Source organism: Capricornis sumatraensis, chromosome 5 (assembly GCF_032405125.1).
Source record: "Capricornis sumatraensis isolate serow.1 chromosome 5, serow.2, whole genome shotgun sequence".
Classification (NCBI taxonomy): Eukaryota; Metazoa; Chordata; class Mammalia; order Artiodactyla; family Bovidae; genus Capricornis; species Capricornis sumatraensis.
In genome coordinates, this window is record NC_091073.1 from 68,578,522 (window position 1) to 68,602,516 (window position 23,995).

Here is a 23,995-nt window from a genome sequence, read left to right on the forward strand (position 1 = left end):
AATTTTTGAATAGGCTGCCATTTTCCTCCTCCAGGGGATATTCCTGACCCAGAGATAGAACCTGCATCTCCTTTGTATCTTGCATTGTAGGCAGACTCTTTACCCATTGAGTTATCAGGGAAGCCCTTTTCTGTTTTTAAATAAATGTAAAATAAAAACCAAATATCAGATTTTTCATGGCTATCACCTCCCTTCACTAGAAAAGAAAATAATAGCTAACATTTACTAAGCATTTACCAAGGTCCCAGGTGCCATTCTAAGTACTTTGCAAGTATTCTAATCTTCATAACAAAACTACAAAGTAAACCACAGATACTATTTTATAGGTATTCTTTAACAAAGAGAGGTTAAGAAACCTGCCCAACTGATCACAACTATCAATACCAAGAAGTTGGAAGTAACACCCAAAACCAGACTATCTACTGATAAATAAGTGCAGCCACCTCACAACAATTAAAAAGCTATAACTCTGTTAACGTTAATTCTAATCACTGTGAGTTCAGACTTCAGGAAAGTATCTCCCATATTTAATTAAAATTTTAAAGGATGATTGGAAAACAATAATTAGAAGGTTTTAACAGATACATATTATAAATAGCCACAAAAGACTGATTTCTTAGACCTTATTAGAATATTAAATAACTCACCTCTTTATCCCTTAATCTCCAGAAATTCTCTTCCATAATTCTTTTTTGTTTTTAATACTTATATATATATGTTATCTCTCACACCAAGTTTACTCAGATTTAGTTTTCCTTTAAGACGTGGGTGTTTTAATACCTCATTTGCTTGGTCCGAAAGTATGGAAGGATGGCTAGATGAACAGCTATGGCAATAATAACCCCAAGAATCTTCTGGAAGGAACATGTGGGTGAGATGGCAGATGCTGAAATTAGAAGGCTAAGACATTGACACTACTGCTCTTCATTTCAGGAGCTTTATTTTCTCCATGTCATGCTAGTGCTGCCTCGAATTTTGGAAAACACTGGTCAGGTCTTCCAGTCCAGGCAAGATAACAAATGCACAGAATTAGAAGAATGTTGCTTTTGAAGACAATATTATAGACTCAATGCTAGAATTTTAATAAAAGCCACAAAAGAGGAAAGATCACAGGAGAGGGAGTTGGACAGACCTCAACTGTATGACCTTAGACAAGTCTCTCTTCCTCTAGATTCCCAGTTGTTCTGGGAAGATGGGAGAATAAAATAGCCTAACACATGTAACTACTTACCCCAATGCCCAATCCATAGGAAGCATTCAAAAAATATCAGATAAGTGTCAGTAGTAACCTCGAAGTAGTAATAGCAGTAGTGTTGGTGGTGGTTATGGTATGTTCCGAGCAAGACAAAATTACAAATGTGAATGTGAACAACGGTCCCTCTGGAACGAAGATTTAAACTGAAGTTGAAAAGAATGATAGTAACTTTTCATTAATCAGCAAGAATGCTTTGTGTTTCAATAATTTTTGAGAATTCCTTATCCTGAGGGATAAGATCTGCTACAAACTTCAAAAGTTGCAAAGCTTTAAAAATTACTATATCTTATTGATACTGGATTTTTTTTGTCCCTTCAAAGAAGATTTCCATCCAGAAGTCTCACCAAAAACATAAGTGTGTGGTTGTAATTTAAGAACAACAATTACTCATAATTACAGAAAATGAAAAATTCCTTAAACTTATAACTTGTAAATCATTTGCAGAATTTACAGTTTCTTTTATATATTATTCTAAATAATAGTTCAATCTATTCACCAAAAAATCTTCAACAAATAATCTCTTTACGTATTTGCAGCAAATACAAATACATAAAGAGGTTAGAAAAATCTCTCCCTCTCTGAATACTCACAGACTTTAGCTAAGCCTCGGATCCCTCCAGCATCCTCAAATTGTGGATGTCTGTGATATGTTTTCATTTTTAAAGTAAAAGTGAGATGGATGGGGGGGTGGGGCGCGTGCAGGCAGGAAAGATCCTCAAAATTGGAGTCAATTGCAGGGCATTTAACTGGGGAAGAGAGAGAGATCACTTCAGTTCATCTAGACTGCTGTGGTCTGCAGTGTCAAAGAGAGAAGGAGAAGGAATAATCCTATTGCAAGAAGGAATTAAGGGGTATTAGTACATGCATCCTACTTCAGTCACAGGCTGGAAACTGCTTTGACCGTTAGTTCAGTAGACTTGTTGAAGGGTCACAGGAGAATGCTTGTGCACCATGTGACACTCCTGATTGGAATCTTTAAAAATTCGTATCACCTTTTCTTGACATTCACAGGATCACACACACACACATTGTTCTGGCTGTTGTCTTTTGAATGCAAACATATTCCATAAGAAATCTGTTATCCTCTATCTCCCAAAACCATTACATGGCATCAGAGAATCAATCTGATCAAAAAATATATATATAATAAAATAAAACACGGAAAGGGCATTCATGAATCCGATGTTTAATTCTAGACATACTTCCTTACCTGATGCTGAATCAGGTGGGTCCTGCCCCACCGTCCTTCGCGGTCTCTACAGACTTCCCTTTAAGAATGTCTGCCAGGGTCCCAGGGCTGGAACGACGAGCAAGATCGGACGTCGCAGAGAAAAGCAATCCTTATACTCCTTCTCGCTCTCCTGATCCAACTTGTTCCACGACCCAGGCAAAGAGAGCGTCTCACCAGGTAGCACCACCAGCTCCACGGAGTTGGAGTGATCCCATCAAGTAGCTCTCCCGCATCCTCTCTCTGTCACCCTCAGAGACGAGCAGAAAAAACGGTATCAGTCCCGTAGCAGAGATCAGGCAGGAGAGAACAGAGGAAAGTAATGCTGCTCACAAAGAGGAGGAAATGATGAAGGAGGCAGTGAGTGGGATGTAGCAGAAAAAGGACAGCAGCGGCGGAAGGGACACCTCCCGATTCAAGCCTAACTCCAAGCCATCTTCGCCCTGTTGTCATAGCACTTTACAACGAACGCTACTGCGCAAGTCAGATAACCGAGTCCCAATGCCTTCTGGGGGTTGTAGTCCTGAGTGTCTCCGGAGCGCGGAAGACGGAGAATTATTCCTGATTGTTGGAATCAGATTTCTACTGGGCGGAGCTGGAGCGAACCATTGCCTACTCCTCATTAGCGGTGAGACAGAATTAATTCGATTCCCGTTTTCTGTCCTCAGAGCTAGACGCGGGTTCGGAGGAAACCCGCCTCCCGCCTCTGGCGCGGACGAAGCCACGACCCGCAATCCAAGCTCCGTCCCCGCCGCACGTGGGTGGGGCTTTCCCCGGCGGGGCGGGGCTCGGGCGCGGCGGGGCGGGGCGAGGCGGGGCTAGGGGCGGGGTCCCAGTAGGTTTCAGGGCCAGAGCATCCCACCCAGCGACCTCTTCTCTTAAACCCGGAGGCGCAGGAGGCCCGGTCCATGGAAGAAGCAACCGCGAGGGTGAGCGCAAGTGTGTGCGCCCTGGTGGCTGGGGTGCTGCTGGCCCAGTACATGTTCACCTTAAAAAGGAAGGAATACGTAGTGTGCGTATTCTGGAACTACCCAGAATTTTCTGCTCAATAACAACCCTGGAAAAACACTACCTGATTTCTTTCCTTGGTTCTCCTCTTCTTGATTGTGTAGACCAACTTCTTCCTGCAACGGGATTACATTTCCTTTGTAAATCACAGCTTCCAAAGCCTATGTCATTTTTCTTGACTGTATTTGAATGTCTTAAAAGGCGTCATATACGTCACTCATTGGCCCAGATAACTTCCATTGTTGTGGAATGCAAGGGTGTGTGCCTTTAGCACAGTGAAACTGAAACTGTTAGTCTTTCAGTCGTATTTAATTCTTTGTGACCCCATGAGCTGTAGCCTGCCAGGTTCCTCTGTCCATGGGATTTCCCAGGCAAGAATATTGGAGTGGGTTGCAATTTCCTTCTCCAGAGGATCTTTCGGACCCAGGGATTGAACCTGGGTCTCCTGCAGTGCAGGCAGATAGGCCAGACCCAAATGTCGGAGCTCAGAGCAGAGAAAGTTTTATTACAATGCCATTCAAGGAGAATGGATCAAAGGTGCTCAAAAAAAGATAAAACAAAATAAAAAACCCTGAACTCCTCTAAATGTTTCAGCAAAAGGCAATTTTAAAGGCAAAGTTGGGGGGAGATGTCCCAAGGTATGTGATTAGCTCCTGTGCAATGGGAACTGGGGCTCATGATAATCAAGTAGTTAATTTCTTCCATTTTGTGGCAGCTTTTAGCATCTGAAAAACTCAGGAAAGATGCGTGAGATACTATTATCTGAGTACTTCAAACTGGAGCTTTGGCAGAGGATATGGGGGAGAGATCTATCCTGGGAAGGCTCCATAAGGTCATGATCAGTTACACATGAATGGCTAAATCTACATTCATTCAACAATTCTTACTGGCTTCATTGTTAGAGGAAAAGATAATTTCCAAGTTCCAGGGCATATGTCAGTATAATTTCAGATGTCTATGCATACATAGCTTCTGTGTGTTTGTATCTTCCTGAATAAATTTGAAGAAGTTCTTCACATTTTGCGGCATTAACAGTTTGAATATTTCAGCAAGTATTTCCCTTATGATGTTATTTTTACTTCCTCTGCAGTTTCTTCCATTATTTCAAGGCTGAAAAAATTATATATCACATAGTTACAAAGCACAACCTAGTTAGGCACCTAACGCTTTTGCATCCTGGTTCTGGAGAAGGAAATGGCAACCCACTCCAATACTCTTGCCTGGAAAATCCCATGGACAGAGGAGCCTGGTAGGTTACAGTCAATTGGGTCAAAAAGAGTGGGACACAACTGAGCGACTTCACTTTCAGTTTCTGTGACCTACTAGTTGTTTCCTTGTGCAAGTCACTGAGCTCTCTGGGCCTCTTTATCACTAAATAAAGATAATACATGTGGGTGGTAACAGCACTTGTTATAATTTTTTAGTTAAATGAACTATTATACTATTAAGAGTTTGGTTCAATGACTACATAAAGACTGCACAGTATATACTGGCTTCTCATTTCCAGAACCCAAATCTTATCTGAATTCAATATATTACACCGGCTATACAACACATGGATCATTGAAAAAGCAAGAGAATTCCAGAAAAACATCTACTTCTGTTTAGTTGACTATACCAAACCCTTTGACTGTGTGGATCACAACAAACTGTAGAAAATTCTTAGAGAGATGGGACTACCAGACCACCTTACCTGCCTCCTGAAAAACCTTATGCTGGTTAAGAAGCAACAGTTAGAACTGGACATGAAACAACAGACTGGTTCCAAATTGGGAAAGGAGTACATCAAGGCTGTATAGTGTCACCCTGCTTATTTAACTTATACACAGTGTACATCATGAGAAATGCCAGACTGCACAAGCTGGAATCAAGATTGCTGTGAGAAATATCAATAACCTGAGATGTGCAGAGATAACACCACCCTTATGGCAGAAAGTGAAGAAGAACTAAAGAACCTCTTGATGAAAGAAGAGTGAAAAAGTTGGCTTAAAACTCAACATTCAGAAAACTAAGATCATGGCTTCCAGTCCCATCACTTCATGGTAAATAGATGGGGAAGCAGTGGAAGCAGTAGCTGACTATTTTTTTGGGCTCCAAAATCATTGCAGGTGGTGATTGCAGCCATGAAATTAAAAGACGCTTGCTCCTTGGAAGAAAAGCTGTGACCAACCTCAGTTCAGTTCAGTCACTCAGTCATGTCCGACTCTTTGCCACCCTATAAATCACAGCACGCCAGGCCTCCCTGTCCATCACCAGCTCCCAGAGTTCACTCAGATTCACGTCCATCGAGTCAGTGATGCCATCCAGCCATCTCATCCTCAGTCGTCCCCTTCTCCTCCTGCCCCCAGTCCCTCCCAGCATCAGAGTCTTTTCCAATGAGTCAATTCTTCGCATGAGGTGGCCAAAGTACTGGAGTTTCAGCTTTAGCATCATTCCTTCCAAAGAAATCCCAGGGCTGATCTCCTTCAGAATGGACTGGTTGGATCTCCTTGCAGTCCAAGGGACTCTCAAGAGTCTTCTCCAACACCACAGTTCAAAAGCATCAATTCTTCGGCGCTCAGCTTTCTTCACAGTCCAACTCTCACATCCATACGTGACCACTGGAAAAACCATAGCCTTGACTAGACGGACCTTTGTTGGCAAAGTAATGTCTCTGCTTTTGAATATGCTATCTAGGTTGGTCATAACTTTTCTTCCAAGGAATAAGCATCTTTTAATTTCATGACTGCAATCACCATCTGCAGTGATTTTGGAGCCCAAAAAAAATAAAGTCTGACACTGTTTCCACTATTTCCCTATCTATTTCCCATGAAGTGATGGGACCAGATTCCATGATCTTCGTTTTCTGAATGTTGAGCTTTAAGCCAACTTTTTCACTCTCCTCTTTCACTTTCATCAAGAGGCTCTTTAGTTCCTCTTCGCTTTCTGCCATCTGCATATCTGAGGTTATTGATATTTTTCCCAGCAATCTTGATTCCAGCTTGTGTTTCTTCCAGTCCAGCGTTTCTCATGATGTACTCTGCATATAAGTTAAATAAGCAGGGTGACAATATACAGCCTTGACGTACTCCTTTTCCTATTTGGAACCAGTCTGTTGTTCCATGTCCAGTTCTAACCGTTGCTTCCTGACCTGCATATAGGTTTCTCAAGAGGCAGGTCAGGTGGTCTGGTATTCCCATCTCTTTCAGAATTTTCCACAGTTTATTGTGATCCACACAGTCAAAGGCTTTGGCATAGTCAATGCGGCAGAAATAGATGTTTTTCTGGAACTCTCTTGCTTTTTCCATGATCCAGCAGATGTTGGCAATTTGATCTCTGGTTCCTCTGCCTTTTCTAAAACCAGCTTGAACATCAGAAAGTTCATGGTTCACATATTGCTGAAGCCTGGCTTGAAGAATTTTGAGCATTGTTTTACTAGTGTGTGAGATGAGTGCAATTGTGCGGTAGTTTGAGCTTTCTTTGGCATTACCTTTCTTTGGGATTGGAATGAAAACTGACCTTTTCCAGTCCCGTGGCCACCGCTGAGTTTTCCAAATTTGCTGGCATATTGAGTGCAGCACTTTCACAGCATCATCTTTCAGGATTTGAAATAGCTCAACTGGAATTCCATCACCTCCACTAGCTTTGTTCCTACTGATGCTTTCTAAGGCCCACTTGACTTCACATTCCTAGACAGCATATTAAAAAGCAGAGAGGTTACTTTGCCAACAAAGGTGCGTCTAGTCAAAGCTATGGTTTTTCCCATAGTCATGTATGGACGTAAGAGTTGGACCATGCAGAAGGCTGAGCGCGGAATAACTGATACTTTTGAACTGGTGTTGGAGAAGACTCTGGAGAGTCCCTTAGACTGCAAAGAGATCCAACCAGTCGATCCTAATGGAAATCAGTCCTGAATATTCATTGGAATGACTGATGCTGAAGCTGAAACTCCAATACTTTGGCCACCTGATACAAAGAACTGACTCATTGGAAAAGACCCTGATGCTGGGAAAAATTGAGGGCAGAAGAAGGGGACGACAGAGAATGAGATGGTTGGATGGCATCACCAACTGGATGGACATGAATTTGAGCAAGCTCTGGGAGTTGGTAAAGGACAGAGAAGCCTGGCATGTGCTGCAGTTCATGGGGTCGCACAGAGCCGGACACGACTGAGCAACTGAACTGAACTGATACATCGCATGGCTCACAAGTTTTGGAAAACTGAAAATTTTCTATGGAAGCCTCTCTTTCTTCAAAAACTGAGTGCATCCTACTAATGGGTAACGAGCAGCTCCTGTGTGCCTAGCCACGGGGGGATACGAAATGGACTTGCACAGGTTTCCTGGCCTCCCTGGTTGGAGATGGCGAGGAAGCTGCCCGACCCCGAGACGGGCCCAGCCACTCCAGAACTGGCCCTACTCCACACTGCGTCCTTAGTGCCGCGACTCCTGGCCGCCGCCAGGAGGCGAGCTCTGGCCTCCGGCACCAGCCAACCTGAAGACAGGGCTCCGATCAACGACTCGAGGCCCCGCCGGCCATTCCGCGGTGCAGGTTGCAGCCGGCCGCGGAGAGGGCACCCGGCCCGGCGGGACGCGGAGCCGCAGCGGGAGGGGGCGCTGCTGGGCCAAGAGAGCGCGGCGCAGAGGAAGTACCGTCTTCGCCGCGCGGTCGGGCAGCCTCAGCCGCGCCGCGCGGGGCTGCGATGTCGTCCCGGCCCGGGCGCGACGATGCGGGCGCCGGGGGCGCGCGGCGGCCCCGGGAGCCCCCGGAGCAAGAGCTGCAGCGGCGCCGGGAGCTGAAGCGGCGGCGGCAGGACGCGCAGCAGCTGCAGCAGCTTAAGCACCTGGAATCCTTGTGAGTCCGTCACGCCCGTCTCCGACTAATACTAGGAATGGGTCGGGGCCCGGGTCGCGCGGCAGGGTCCGCTCGGGGTCGGCGCTTTAGACGGGATCCTTGGACACCTGGGGGTAGGCCGGTGAGCCCCTCGGACCCCGGCGAGCCGAGAGCCGGTTTTGATCCCGGGCGGCGGGACCCTAGACTCCCAGCGGCTGGCGGGAGGGAGAAGGCTCCTCCCCCGAGTCTCGTCCGGGACGCGAGCGGCGGCGGCGGGCGCTTCCCCCGCCGGAAGCGGCGGTTTTAGTCCTCGTGCGGCGGCGGTGGTGCTCGGTTAGTATTCCGGGACTGAACCTAGAAGTGCGACTGAGCGCCCTGGTCCTTCCGCTCTCAGGTCGGGGGCCGCACTGTGAACTGGTTAAAATCCCCATCCTTTTCATTTTTGCTGTTAATAAGGAAAGAGAAAGCCCAGTCCCGTAATGTTTGTGCGGTGACGAAGACAAGTAAAGTGGGGTGAGGGCCTGGCTCCTAACTACTGGGAGGAGCTGTCAGGTAGAAGAGAGCGTAAACTTGTTCTCTCTGGTCCTTAGGATTTTTCACCAGGGTTAAGGATGAAAGCTACTAAGAGGCCAGTTCCAGCTCAAAAAGAATTAGGACCTGAGTCAGCATGGCCTGACTTGGGAGGCAGTGTGTTCCCCAAGCTCCCGAGGGTTGGAGGAGAGTCCAGATGACCACTGAGAGAAGGGTGGGTTGTAAAGGAGATTAAATATAAGGTGGAAAGTTGGATTAATGACCCTTTCGATTCCCTTCTGTTTTTTCCTTCTATAATCAGCTTTAGAGGTCAAACTTAGATTCTAAGTTTGATGTTCAATGAGTTATTTGACTTATTTGTTTCAGGCACTTCTCACTGCCTACCTTCTCATGATTGCTGATGTAAGAAAAGGCCCTCAAGGGTTAATCCTTCATTACTAACCTTTGGGAGCTTTGACACAAAATGCATGCTTTCTTGGAGCCTGGCCTCCCGTGGCTCTTAAACTGAATGTCACTTCATTTGAACAACTGGGTATAAACAGAATAAGCCTTTTAGGTATGCTGCAAAGCTTTTTGGATATGGTATCTCCAAAGCAAATTGCTGAAAGATTTTCCAGTGGAAAGCTGTGGCATGTCACAGGCCTGGCCTCATTTAGTAAGAATAATGGAGAGTGTGAGAGTGAAATTCACTCTGTCGTGTCCAACTCTTTGCGACCCCATGCACTGTTCATGGAATTCTCCAGGCCAGAACACTGAAGTGGGTAGCCATTCCCTTCTCCAGGGGATCTTCCCAACCCAGGGTTCGAACCCAGGTCTCCTGCATTACAGGCAGATTCTTTACCATCTGAGCCACGAGGGAAGCCCATAATGGAGGAATAATAGAAATGTGTATAAATTGGGCAGGTGAGACAGTCCATCAGCAGCCATTCATAGTAACATTAATGCTATGTCTTTAGAGTTTTCTACTTCAAAAACTAAAACATCTCTTTTATCAGGACAGTCCTAAAGAGTGTCAAAAGACAAAACTGCCACACTTTGCAGTTTGACGTCCTTTGTTCAAGGGAAAAACAATCTTGCTCCACAGACTGAGGAAGTACAGTGTTTCATCTGCAGTGGAACACTTCCCAGTTATTTTGGACAGGAGTAAGTTTTACAGGGTGTTTCAAGAGGCAACTTGAAAATAGAGCACGATTGACTAGGGAGTCAGGGATTTCTTTACAAAGCTTGCACGTCCTCTTATCTAGGGTAAGCTAAACTAAGCTGGGTAGCCCTGGGCTAAAGGATTGTGATTGGTATATACTAGGTTTCCTTGACGTGAGGCATTCCCCATTAGGACTGGCTGACTTAGCTTTAGATTTGAACTGGTCTACTCCATTTTGGGGGTCACAGGTACGGAGAGGACCTTTGTCCAGAGTTACATGGAGGTTTTGTAAGAGCAGTTTCAACCTTTTTGGCTTTTCCAGATTTCTTTAGGAGTACCCTGATACCCTCAGTTCTTCCGTCTGGTTCTGAGCACTGTGCCGGGCGTGGTGATTGTTGAGTGGTTACTGCTGCCGGGAGTAAGTTTCTAAACTGAGCTTTCAGTATCACCTAAAAGTTTAGTTTCATCGCCTGTTCTTTTCTTTGGTAGGAGGAAATAGCAAGTTGATTAGAGTAGGAGTGAGGATATAGTTCCTGAAACAAACAAATGACATTGAAATGTTTAAAACAAAAATGCTTCCTATGTAACTCTATAACAGAAATGAGCTAACAGCCTATTAGTGACCCTTTTTTGCCCCTAAGTCCTTTGGTTTCTCTCTCAGAAATTTATTAGCCTGGACTTACGGCAACATAGGTGTGAGGAAGATGACATTAATTTCATTTTTCTTTTGTAATTAAAAAAACATTGTTTGAGGCAGTGTATTTGCACATAAATAAATGTAAGTGAACAAAAAGCTCCCTCCCTCAGGTGATATGTATATGTATAATCTCCCTTTTCCCATACACACAAATAGAACCATACCAAACATTCTGTCCTGTACACTACTGCTTTCTTGTTTTAACTTAAACTGTTTTGGCCTAGTTTTAGGATAATCCGTTATCTATTTGACTATTAGATAAGTGATTAGCCATTTTAGAATTTATTAACATTTTCCTGATGACATTTTCCGTCATAAAATTCAGAAAAATAATCATCTCTGAATTCACCTTCTGTGTACAGCAACTTTGGGACTCCCCAGTTTCCAAATTGTTGGAGTCAAGATAGCATCTTGAACCAGTCATAGCACCTCGATGCCCTCTCTCAGTAAAATTCCATTCGAGAGGCATTGAAAAGACCTGAGCTGTTCAGTTATCCTGCCTCTTTTCCTAACTACATTCTTTTTTAAGAAGGGGGTTATATCCATTAGGCAGTCACCTTTAAAAGCCAGACACCCACACTCTGCATTGCATAGTCTAGAATGTGTCAGTGCTTGAAACTGAACATAATTACACCTGAAAGGAATACAGTGTTATATGTTAATTCCATTTCAATTTTTAAAATTAGTTGTTTTTTTGTTTTTTAAATGAACAGGAGCGGTGGGTGCTGCTTTTGTAGGTTTGACACCAGAAGCCTTTTCCCCAAGTTCCGGCAAAATAATAAAAAGTGGAAATGAGTTGGGAGCATAGGCCTGATTTGCGTCCTCAGAACCCGAGGGTCTGAGACCTATATTGGTGGAAGGGAAAGTACATTTGCACACAGTCATCTGCTTCTCTAGCAGTAGTTGAGTGCCACCGACTGCCCTACGTCCTTGAGTCCAGAGGGGTCAATAGGGCATAAAGGGCAGTCAGAAAGCTGAGGAGCAAGTGGCAGTGTGCTCTGCAAACACCACAGACCAGTGGAGAGGATCTTGAATCCAGAGCTGGGGCAAGGGGTGGGAGGGGGAGCCTCTGGGGTGGATCACCGTCATCTCCTTCCACTATAGCAGACCCTTCCCTCTGGCTTAGCTCCCTCCCCGTTGTGCAGTCCCCATCCTTAGAGCACTCACACCGCCACCCCCATGAGGCTCAGGTGTTATGGAAGTTATGGTATGTAAATCACCCACAAGTGTAATGACAGATTGGAACCATAATTAGCTCAAGTCTCTTCTTCCCTCACATTTTCCCAGCAGTCTCTTGTTTCCCTTCCTCTAAATATAAAATCATTGTCCTAAGAAACCAAGTTAGTTATTATTTGGTCAATTTAAGTGCTGCATCCCAGCAGGATGTCATACAGCATCAGTTTATTCATATTAACATAACATCTCTGACTGCTGGACATATTTTATTAACTGTTTTTAAAAGTTATAGTGTAGTTTTAGTTTTTACTAAAAATAACCTTTTTTATTTTGGCCTGTAGTTGCTTTTTGGTGATTGAAATGTGTTATGTTCCTATGAACATGATTGATGACCAGTGTTTTTTTTTTACTTCTAGTTATGAAAAACCTCCTCCTGGGTTTATCAAGGTCAGTGTAAAGTTTGTATTTTTGGTTTTTCTCTGAGACAGATTTGACCAGAGCTCAGACTCAGTCACTTGTTATGAAAAACAGCTGCTAAAGGTTTGAAGCTCCTTTACGGTAGTCCTGTCTCTTCTCTGCAGATGGCAGTCAGTTCGTGCACTTTGGGCTTGTCATAGTCTGTCCCTTTGCAGAAGTTTAATCTGCCTTGTGTCTGTCCCTAAGACACCACTGCAGGCCCCCTGGGTGTCCTCAGCACTCGCTCCCCTTCTTTCTGTCTCCCTTGCGACTGCATCTTCTTAAAGCTCTGCTGCCCCATGTTCCTTCTCTGATGCTCCACTGTTGCTTTCTTGACTGTCATCAGTTCAGAGAACAGTGAACTCTGAGAACATGGGAATCCATCCAGTCCAGCCCCGCCTGGTGCCGAGTCCCTCCTCCAGCACCCCGGCCACAGTGTCAGTGTGTTTCTCTGGGAGTGAGACTTAGAGGACTTAAGGCCAAAGTAACCTTTCCTGTTTGGTAGCTTTTAACTTTAAAAAAAATTTTTTTAGAAAACATTCTTCCATTATAAATTTAATTTTCCTGGGAACTTGAAAAAATCATAAGGTAAAAAACAGCATCTTAAGTATATAGTGCAGTTATTTGGTGGTGAAAATACATCTCACAAATACAGGATGTATGAGATTATAAAACATGACAGTGACCTTCAAGGTCTAATAATCTATTTTACTCTGATACATTGTTTTTATTGTTCCAAGAAACCTTATTTGTTTAATTCTATCTTCTGCCTCATTCCACAAAGCTTCTAAGTTAGCAGAAAATTTTTTGTGATCTTAGAATCTAATTTTTGTGATCTGGAATTAGAATTTGGAGCTCACAGGTCATCCCTATGTAAACACTAGTAACTTTTCACAAAAACAGCTACTTTATTTTTGTGGTACAGCTAGCTCTTCTGGAATAGTTACTTCCATTTTCTTTCTCGGTTATACTCTGTCTTTCTAGCTCTTCAGAGGATAACGTGATGACATAGGGGTCTCCAGCCCATGAGCAAGCCAGGCAGTGCTGTGTTCTCAAGCAGGTGGGAGGAGAGCTCTGGCGCTTCTTCTGCCATAGAGCTTACACACTGTTTCCTTTTTCAGGAAGATGAGACTAAGCCAGAAGACTGTATACCAGATGTCCCAGGCAATGAACATGCCAGGGAATTTCTGGCCCACGCACCAACCAAAGGACTCTGGATGCCACTCGGGAAAGAAGTCAAAGTCATGCAGTGTGAGTGTGGAAGGGTTTCAAGTAACAGACTCGGTTCATGCCAGTTATAGACCACTGTTTACAAACGAGTTCACTCCTTTTAATTCACTCTCACACCATGCTGTTGAAGTCAGGGCATGATCTCTAGGCGATAGATGAGGAAGCCGCCTTCCACGTGTTAGTGTCTAGGGTAAGTGGCAGAGCAGCGCCTTGACTCCAGGGCTTCTGGCTGCAAGGGCAGTGATCTTCCACAGGACTGTAGCTGCTTGCAGAGTCTATGCTTCAGTAATATTCCTGTAACAGAAAGGATATTCCATGTAGAAATGCCATGGGGGACGAAGGATGCATTGGGGGTGACCTTGGGTCTCCTGGGGTCTCCTTGGGTCTCACCTCAGCGTGTCCTCATTAGTGGTGTTAAGGTTTATCCAGATGACCTGAGAGGAGCTGTGGGCCACACAGGGTGGGTCTGGACCAGGTGGAGCTGTGTGCACACCATCCACCACACCAGCATAAGATGGCATTTGAAGAAGGGGTACTGCTGCCTTTAAAGAAAGATATTTGTTTGTACAAAGATCCTTCATGCACACAATCAAAATAGCAGTTCTTCTCCCTTTCCCTGCGTTCTCCTCACCTCAACCTTTTAAAAAGGTTATTTTTAAGTTTATCCCCATGTATCTAGATAACTGGATTACATTCCTGACCCTTGATTTTTCAGATTTCCTTATTATCTGCTCATTTCTAACTGTAGGAGACCAGAACTCAGCTCCTTTTTTCTTCCTCTGTCCCATCTCATACACATGCCCTACTTATCTCATTTCCCCAATAATAGTTATATCATAAATTTAATTAAATAAATACATCGTGTTTATAATTTTCAGAGTTGAATCACGTAGTAAACTGATTATATTTCCTTTTTTAAAAGTTAAGTTTAAAAATCACTCCCCTCTTTGATGGGGTAGTTAGTAGTGCTTCACTTTCCATTTTATTGTTCTTTTCATTGACATGCAAATTAAAAGTGTTTAGTCTGGACCAGAACCAGTTTTACATGAAGTTAATGAAGCTTAAGCTTTAGGACCCCTTCCTTGCACCTTCGAAAGGCCTTTGGAGTTCCAACAGTAGTCCTGTCTTTCTGTAAAATTTACCAAGTCAAGATTCTCTGCAACCCCGAAAGAGCCCTTCTTCTCTTTAATTTATGTTAGCTTCAGACTTCACAAAACTTACATCCATCCCAGATGGAAAAATACATGCACACTCATTGATTTCCATGATCCTAGTGTTATCTAAAGCAGAGTTTCTCACACTTGGGGTGGGCCTGATACTCTCTCTTTCTGACAAGCTCCCAGGTGATGCTAGTCTTGCTGGTCCACTGACCACACTTTGAGTAACAAGCATTGCCTCTCCTTTAGTAGAGGTTTTGATCACAGATCATATGGATCCTTCTTGATAGCGCACATCAATTTACGGCATTTAAAATTTCTCCTTTTGTCATAAAGACACATTTGTTTGAAGGGGTTTGCATTTGTATTGAATGCATTTCTTCTTCCCCAGGTGGAACTAACTCAAAATAGTGGGGAGATGCAGAAGGGGCAGGTCAGAGAATCCCTAAACTTCATTTTTTTCCCAGTGGTTTCCTACTACCAACTCTCAAATTGAAATGTGAAGAAAATATTTCCCTGTCACTACATATTTTCATTAGCTGCCAGCATGGAGCACAGTTGGCTAATCTGACCTATAATTCCTCTTCCTGCTTCCTGGCCTCCTTAGTTGGAGTTGCTGAATGCCTGTGTAGTTACTAGTTCTGCTGTAACAAAGTCCCACAGACTGCATGACTTAAACAGGAACTTTCTTGTCTCACAGTTCTGGAGGCAAATGATCCAAGGTCAAGGTGTCCTTCTGAGGGCTGGTGTGGAAAGGATGTATTCCAGGCCTCTCTAAAAATCCTGTCTCCCAGTAAGGTCATTCTGAGGTACTAGTGGTTAGGACTTCAATACAGCGGGACAGCAAAAGGGATGACACAATTCAACCTATAGCACAGTTTAAAAAAATCACACTTTGTTTTTTGCATGGAATTATTTAGTAAGTACTTGGTTCACTTCTAAAACTCTACAATTAAAGGATACTTGAGGAAGTAGTTTCTCTCTTTTTGTTAATTATATGAAAAATTGGAATCTAATGAAGAATATCTTTAACATGATCTACTGATACTTTATCTTGATTAAGTAAAGATAAATTATCTTAAAGAAATATATCCCTTTGTCTTTATTTTAGGTTGGCGCTGTAAACGGTATGGTCACCGAACGGGCGACAAAGAATGCCCTTTCTTTATCAAAGGCAACCAAAAGTTAGAACAGTTCAGAGTAGTAAGTAAAACCCCAGAGTGTCAATTTACATTTACTGGATATGATGAATGTCAGTGAATCAGGCAGTCACCAGTGAACTGGAGTTTCACACAAAATACATTCCCAAAGCCTTTAAGCCAAAGTATCTGGTGTTAACTGCATCTCTATTAAATCAAATTTGTGTGACAGATTAATTATTAACAACAAAAAGATGTTTGTTAAAATGATATTTGCTGTGCCTTGGGAACACTGCCTTTTCCAAAGAGGCATTTTTATCAATTCACTGAGTCTTTTTGTACTTATGTAAAAAATCATATTTCATAAATAAAATAGGATTCTAGTTTCTCAGCCTTTGTCTAAAGACTACATATTTTTATATCATAAACTGGAAGTATGTATAAATGATATACTCTCTTTGGACGACAATAAAGTCAGTCCATCATTTCACTTTTTTTTTTTTTTTTTTGGCTGAGCCATGTGACATGTAGAATCTGAGCTTCCCAACAAGGGATCAAACCCATCTCCCCTGCATTGAAAACTCAAGAGTCTTAACCACTGGGCCACCATGGAAGTCCCTTGTCACTTTATCTTAACACAGTCACCTCCCAGGTATTAGTTCACCATTCATGACTATTTCGGTCATTGTTAACTATGCTGTTGCTGGATATACTTGGGATTATCCGCATGTCAAACTGGGGTATATAAACATTCTACAAGGATTTTAAGATATTTAAAATATTGGATTTTCATTTTACTAATTTACAGAAAATATTCTGAATAAATCACTCCTACCCAGAATGTCAGCTTTTATAGTACCTTTAACAGATAATTTGATGATAAATCTCAAAAACTTAAATATATTCATATTTTTAAAATTTCAAAGTCTCAATTGATCTAAGGATAAAACAGAACATCAATATACGCAAGTAATTATAAGAATAACTTTCAGAATTATTTATATGATTAAAAAATAGAAATCGAAGAAAAATAGGAAACAACTGTGGTGTCCAATATACAACATAATTCACTGCAACATATAAATCATTCAGCTTTTAAGAATTACATTTGAAGAACTTCCCTGGTAATCCAGTGATTAAGCCACAGTATCTGGTGTTAACTACAGTGATTAAGAATCCGCCTTACAACGCAGGGGATATGGGTTCAATCCCTGGTCGGGGAACCAAGATCCCACCTGCTGCACAGCACTCAAGCCCGTACCACGACCTCAGAGCCCACGCACTTGAGCCTGTGCACCATAGGCCGAGGGAAGCTCGCAGCCTGCAACGACGACTCCCAAGTGCCGCAGCTGAGATCCAACGCAGCCAGATAAATGAACTTTATTTAAGAAGAGAATTATGTTTTAAAAGAATATGTGATGTCATAGGAGGCTATTCATGAAAACATAAGGGAAAAAGAACAGGGTTGTATTGATATACATAACATGATTGTATTTTTTGGAAATATGAATAATGACTAGAAGAAGCATACTAAAATATTAACAGTGGATATCCCTAGGTGGTAAGATATCAGATATTTTTACTCTATGTTTTCTTTGATATGTAAAAAATGTTATAATATTTTTAAAGATAATTCACATGCCATGAAATTTTATGTGTATTCATATTTTTAAATAATTTAGGTAGTTTTAAATTATACAAATATAAGAATAAATTCATCTTATTTTAACAGAATGGAAACATTACAGAAAGGTTTTTCACAATTGATTTTTCAAGTCCAATCTTGCCTCTCTCCTCAGAGGGAATTTGTAGTAAGTAGTTTGATGAGTGTACTTCTAGATTTCTCTTTGCTCATATACAGTATGTTTTTGTGCACCTATAAATGAATCATGTATCATTTCCAAGTCACTTGTTTGCTTAAGAGTATCACTTGATCATCTTTCCATATAGAACAAATAGAATTAATCTCAACATTTCTAACCTTGAGTAGTGCTTAATGATTTTGCCATGGTTTATCTCCTTATGAAGGCTATGTAAATTATATCCTGTATTTGTATAACTGGGAAGTCTTTTTTATAGCCTCTAGGAGTTTGAAATGATGGCAGCCCTTAAGAAGGGTTAGAACATGGTGAATATAAAATTACCACCAAACAGGAGGAAAAAACTGTTTCCATGAAAGAGGGATTTAATTTTAACAGTCTATGAAGCCAAACCTAACCTTAACCTTCTCTAACCTTCAAGGCACATGAAGATCCCATGTATGACATCATTCGTGAGAATAAAAGACATGAAAAGGATATAAGGTGAGATTGTCCTAATGATAACAATATCCTATTAAACTACGAAATTAAAGCTAGAAACTTTATAAATTTAAAAATCCCAGTATTAGAGGAGCAGTTTAGTAAACTGTGAAATATTTGGAAGACTGGGGTAGTCACTGAAAAAAGCCAATGTGTAGGGAATGATCAGGCCAGCCTGTTCTCCTTGGGTTAACTTAAAGCATCGTGCTTGACCTAGCCTTGACTTGCTTGTGTCACTGATAGTTGGTATTGGCAACTACCATTTATCTTTTCTAGGGTCTTTAAAGATATGAGCTTTTTTTTTTTTAAATTTCTAGACAGGGTGAAAAAACAAGAGGAACTTTTTTGTTGTTGTTGTTGTTTTTTAATATTGTTTTGTTTTCAAATTTGTGGTATTGAATCATCATCGTTTTAATTTTTTTTAGTGAAGTATAGTTGATTTGCAGTATCGTGTTAGTACAGCACAGCAGTTCAGAAATATATCAATATATAAATATATACACATACATATATTCTTCAGATTCTCTTCCCTTACAGATTATTACAGAATACTGAATATAATTCCTTGTGCTGAATTATAATTGTTGAGGAGGTAGATTACCTAGCATGGACTTGAGCAGCGGGAGAATGATTTAGGAAAGTATGAATCTGTTAGAAATTATAAAAGTAAGGACTATGGAAACATGCCAGAATACTTAGGACAATGGAAAGAATACAAATGACTTGTACGCTGCTTACAGTCATGTGAAACAGGCATGGATGTAGACAAGAATGGGGAAAAGATACAAAAATAAATGCTATCTTTAATGAGGGGATTCATTTGTGATTTTTTCACCCTCATTACTGCTCTTATATTTTTATCTAAAAATTTTTTTCAAGTTAAGTTGAATATGGTTCTTTGATCAATCTTATGTGTTTAGGATACAACAGTTAAAACAGTTACTGGAGGATTCAACATCAGATGACGATGGGAGCAGCTCCAGTTCTCCAGAAGATAAAGAGAAACACAAGAAAAAGAAGAAGAAAGAAAAGCATAAGAAGAAGAAGAAAGAAAAGAAAAAGAAGAAAAAACGAAAGCATAAGTCTTCCAAGTCGAATGAGAGTTCAGACTCAGAGTGACGGAGCCTGGCTTGTTCAACATTCTCTTCTCCAAAACCAAACACTGTGGCCAAAGATGAGAGGACCCGTGGAGGAAGGCGGAGTCGGAGAGGAACCAGAGAGACGCCCAGAGGGAGGGGCTGTGCAGGCCCAGGTTCTCCCCTGCCTTCCAGGGAGGATGTGAGTAGTGTGTTGCCAGGTGCTAGCTCTGGCCACGCCTGACTTCAGGCTTGGAGAGCTTTTCCCCTTGTGCTCCTCCCTGCTGATCCCTGTGGGTCCCACCTCCTGAGGAATGCCTCGGGCAGGGCAGCCAGATGAAGGGAGACTCTGAGGAGCTCCTCCGGGGCTGCCGTAGGTTCCACCTCCAGGGGGGAGCTGTGTAGAGCTCAGGCTTGATTTCCCTCTGCTGCTGAGGATAATAAAAGCTCACTATTTATTTTTTAAATGCATTTACTTTTTTTATTTCTTAATGAATGCACATGCTCCAAATTTAAAAGGTACCTAAGGTTTAATTATGAAACTTCTATTTTCTTCCTCCCCCAGCTTCCCAGTTCCCTTTCCCAGTGGCTACCAATTTCTTGTGACGTCTTCCAGGAATACTGCCTACATCACAAGCAAGCATAGGGCTTTAAGTATAAATACTATACACATTCATCTCCATGTTATGTTTTAACAGTATAATGTTGATTTTAATAGCAAATATATCCTGCATTGCAGCATCATAGGTACAGTGTCTTCATACGACACATACCACAAGCTCTGAATGGCCACACAATTCCTTGGTTTGAAGGTACTACAATCATGTAACCATTCCTCTAGCGCAATTCAGTTGTTTCCTGTTTGTCATTCTTCAGTTATTGTGATTTGTAATATATATCTGATCACTCACATGACCAGAATATATTTCTCAGATATATTTGGTCATTGTCCAGTTTCTGGACACAGCTCCCCAAACCCTTGGGATATCATGTGTGATAAGAGCAATGGGAACAGCTTTTGTTGTGTTTGGTCTCTTGTCCTCCATTCATGACAGAGCCAGAAAAGTGAAATGAGTGTCTTGTTGATTCATAACTAACTCCTTTCCACAACATCTGGGTTTATGTTCATGAGATGACTTTTGGAAGGCACCTAAGGATGTGGGGAGAGGCTGGTTCCCAGGAAAACCAAACTGAACAGAACTGGAACTTGCAGTCCCACACCCTCATGTGGGGAAAGATTAGAGGGACTGGAGGTTGAATCAGTCACCAATGGCCAGTGATTTAATCAATCATGCCTACGTGATGGAGCCTCTATAGAAGCCCAGGGAGGGACTCAGAGAACATCTGGGTTGGTGAACACACAGAGGTGCTGGGAGAATGCCACACACGCAGAAGATAAGGAGGCTCTGTGCTGCTTCCCGTCCCATCTATTCTGCCCTGTGCCTTTCTTCCATCAGGCTGTTCCTGACTTACAGCCTTTTATAATAAATCAGAAATGTAGCGAATTAATTGAATCCAAAGCAGCGAGTTGAAGGCAGAAGCACAGGCAAAAACCTGACTTTTGAGTAGAACCTGAAGTGGAGGAGGCGTGTGGCATAGTCCTACACAACTGAGCTTTTGCCATGTGAAATCGTGCATTTCCAGGCAGACAGTGTCAGAAATGAGGTAAACTGTAAGACACTGCTGGAGTCGGGATCTGCAAACCGAGCTTACTGTACCCTTCCTACCCAATCCTTCATTACTCCCACCAGTACATTCCTCCCTCCTGGATTCCTATCCCCAACTACCTCTGTAGTTCAGTTGTGTTCTGATGGGCTTGGAATGCTAGTGGAGACAGGGACCACAGGGCAAAATGGGTTATCTTAAGTTAAAACTAAGTTATACATTAAATAGTGTACATTAAACGCCAGTCTCCATACAACTGTGCTGTGCTCAGCCACTCAGCTGTCCGACTCTTTGCGATTCCGTGGGCTGCAGCCAGCCAGGCCCCTCTGTCCATGGGGATTCTCCAGGCAAGGATACCACTTAATATTGAGTATAGCAATAATCAATACCATTCAGAAATGTAGAGTATGACCAGGAGAGTGTTAGCTACTGTATTTGTCTTGTTGTCAAAGTGCACTGATGCACATGAGGATCACGTTATGCAACCATGGGTTGGGGATACAGGCCAGAACTCTTCCTTATGTTACTTAAGCAGGTCTGAAGCAGAAGTTAATCAGGCCATCACAGACCTTCTAATAAAGACCAGCTTTGCAAATACTACCTTTTACTTGTCTCATTGCCCTCACTGCTATCCCTTTTTACATGCTCATTACACCAGCTAGCAGTTCTGGGTTAGTATAAGGGAGTTCAGTTCAGTTGCTCAGTTGTGTCCAACTCTTTGTGATCCCATGAACCGCAGCATGCCATGCCTCCCTGTCCATCACCAACTCCTGGGGTTCACCTAAACTCATGTCCAATGAGTTGGTGATGCCATCCAGCCATCTCATCCTCTGTCGTCCACTTGTCTTCCCTGCCTCAGTCTTTCCCAGCATCAGGGTCTTTTCAAATGAGTCAGCTCTTCACATCAGGTGGCCAAAGTATTCGAGTTTCAGCTACAACATCAGTCCTTCCAAAGAACACCCAGGACTGATCTTTAGGATGGACTGGTTGGATCTCCTTGCAGTCCAAGGGATTCTCAAAAGTCTTTTCCAACACCACAGTTCCAAAGCATCAATTCTTCTGCACTCAGCTTTCTTTACAGCCCAACTCACATCCATACATGACTACTGGAAAAACCATAGCCTTGATTAGTTGGACTTTTGTTGGCAAAATAATGTCTCTGCTTTTCAATATGCTGTCTAGGTTGGTCATAACTTTCCTTCCAAGGAGTAAGTGTCTTTTAATTTCATGGCTGCAGTCACCATCTGCAGTGATTTTGGAGCCCCCCAAAATAAAGTCAGCCACTGTTTCCAGTGTTTCCCCACCTATTTGCCATGAAATGATGGGAACGGATGGCATGATCTTAGTTTTCTGAATGTTGAGCTTTAAGCCAACATTTTCACTCTCCCCTTTCACTTTCATCAAGAGGCTCTTTGGTTCTTCACTTTCTGCCATAAGGGTGGTGTCATCTGCATATCTGAGGTTATTGAAGTTATAAGCACAGCAAAGATATGTTCAAACAGCTCACAGGGAACATTGGCCAGTCCATCCATGTATCCCTGAAGTGACCACAAACATTCCTGGTGGCATTCCTACTGCCTGCCATACCTGGAACACCATGAATTCTGCCATGCCACCTTCCTTCAAAGAAACCCAGGCAGTCTTCAGCCACACAAACCTTTTGAGTACCTAGTCAGATTTAACCTACACTATTTATTGGCAGATTGAATCCACTTCTTGACCATCTAGCCCCTAGGGTCTGAGTATAAAGAAGTCGTACATGCCTAAAGCTTCCTTTGTTTCAGGAGACACTAGATGCAAGTAAAGAATGCATGACCGCCTACCCTCCACACGTCTATCCATGTCCTATCGGACCCTATAGGCCTGGCCTACATTATACAGACAATGAGTCAGCATCCTCTCTAGTCCCAGGACGGAACCTCTTTATGGAATGCTTAAGTCTTTTTATTCTGTCCTCAGCTCCACCATCCTTTTCTCTTTATCCCAAGGTCCCTGCGAGGACAAAACTATTCATGGGTAACCCGGTTCTACTAGTGTTGTCATGAGTAATGTGGCCATTTTGAGAGAAGAAGATGCTTAAGAATCACACTTTCTAATCCAACTTATTTGCTATTTTACAACTTTTAATTCACAACTTTACAATGTCATATTTTCTTGTTTGCTGGTATAACTTTAGTAGTTCAAGAAAGAGATCTCATGTTCTAATCCATCATGATAATGCCATATTTCACTTTTTCTTGTAGCTGGAACTTAGTAATTTGTTTCCTAAGAAGTAACAATGGAACAGTACAGTTCTTTTAAGTCAGGTAACTGATGTGATATACAGAATCATTACCAATATCTTTAGTTTCCATTTTTAGGGGAAAGCCAAGGGTGTTAACATTTTGCCTAAGCTTAGTTACCATTCTTCCCTTGATGACCTCTGCAGGGCAGAAATGACCTTTAAAAGGTCATCAATCCACTGGACCAAGACTAGGGGTTTAGGTAAGGAAGGGTAGCCCAGTGCCAAGACTCATTGTGAAGAGAAGCCTGTCAAGCTGCTGGCCCCTGAAGGGAGATGCTAAGCTTCCATTTACCTAGCTCTAAATTAGAACACTAATGGTGAAGCCACCAGGAAACTTACAGAATTCCATATATATACACATATATATATCCATATATATCCACAATATACTATTGGGTAACAGCAGCAGGAATTAAACGTGAAAACTAGGATAAAAACAACATTCCACAGGGCTCAAGGATGTATCGTACAACATGAGGATGCCAATATTTTGTAATAACTGTAAATGGAAAGTAATCTTTAAAACTGTATAAAAATAAATTACAAATTAAATAATCATAACATTCCACACAATTGAAAAACTTTGGCTCTAAACTTGTAAGCTAGGGTCTTACAAGGTATGTCTGTTACACAGTTAAAACTCTCTTATGTTCATGCTTGGGTCTATCCTCCAAAGCTAATACTGTGCAGTATTAGCTTTGGAGGATAGACCCAAGCATCAAGTAGGAAAACCCAAATAAAGTTCAAAAAGCAAATCATAAGACAAACTAGACACAGGATAAATACCAACCTCTAGAGCTGATGGTTATTTCCTAAATTCTATGGCATCTGCCTCAAATC

At 42.2% G+C, this 23,995-nt stretch overlaps 1 protein-coding gene across 1 annotated transcript; it reads left to right on the forward strand.

Annotated features, from left to right (window-relative positions):
* The first annotated feature begins 8,172 nt into the window (after positions 1 to 8,172).
* RP9 (RP9 pre-mRNA splicing factor) lies at positions 8,173 to 19,537 on the forward strand. Its single transcript, XM_068972799.1, has 6 exons — positions 8,173 to 8,324; positions 12,265 to 12,295; positions 13,426 to 13,555; positions 15,803 to 15,894; positions 18,072 to 18,133; positions 19,051 to 19,537. The coding sequence occupies exons 1-6, from the start codon at positions 8,173 to 8,175 to the stop codon at positions 19,247 to 19,249; spliced, it is 666 nt and encodes a 221-aa protein (XP_068828900.1). The 3' UTR covers positions 19,250 to 19,537.
* Positions 19,538 to 23,995: the final 4,458 nt, after the last annotated feature.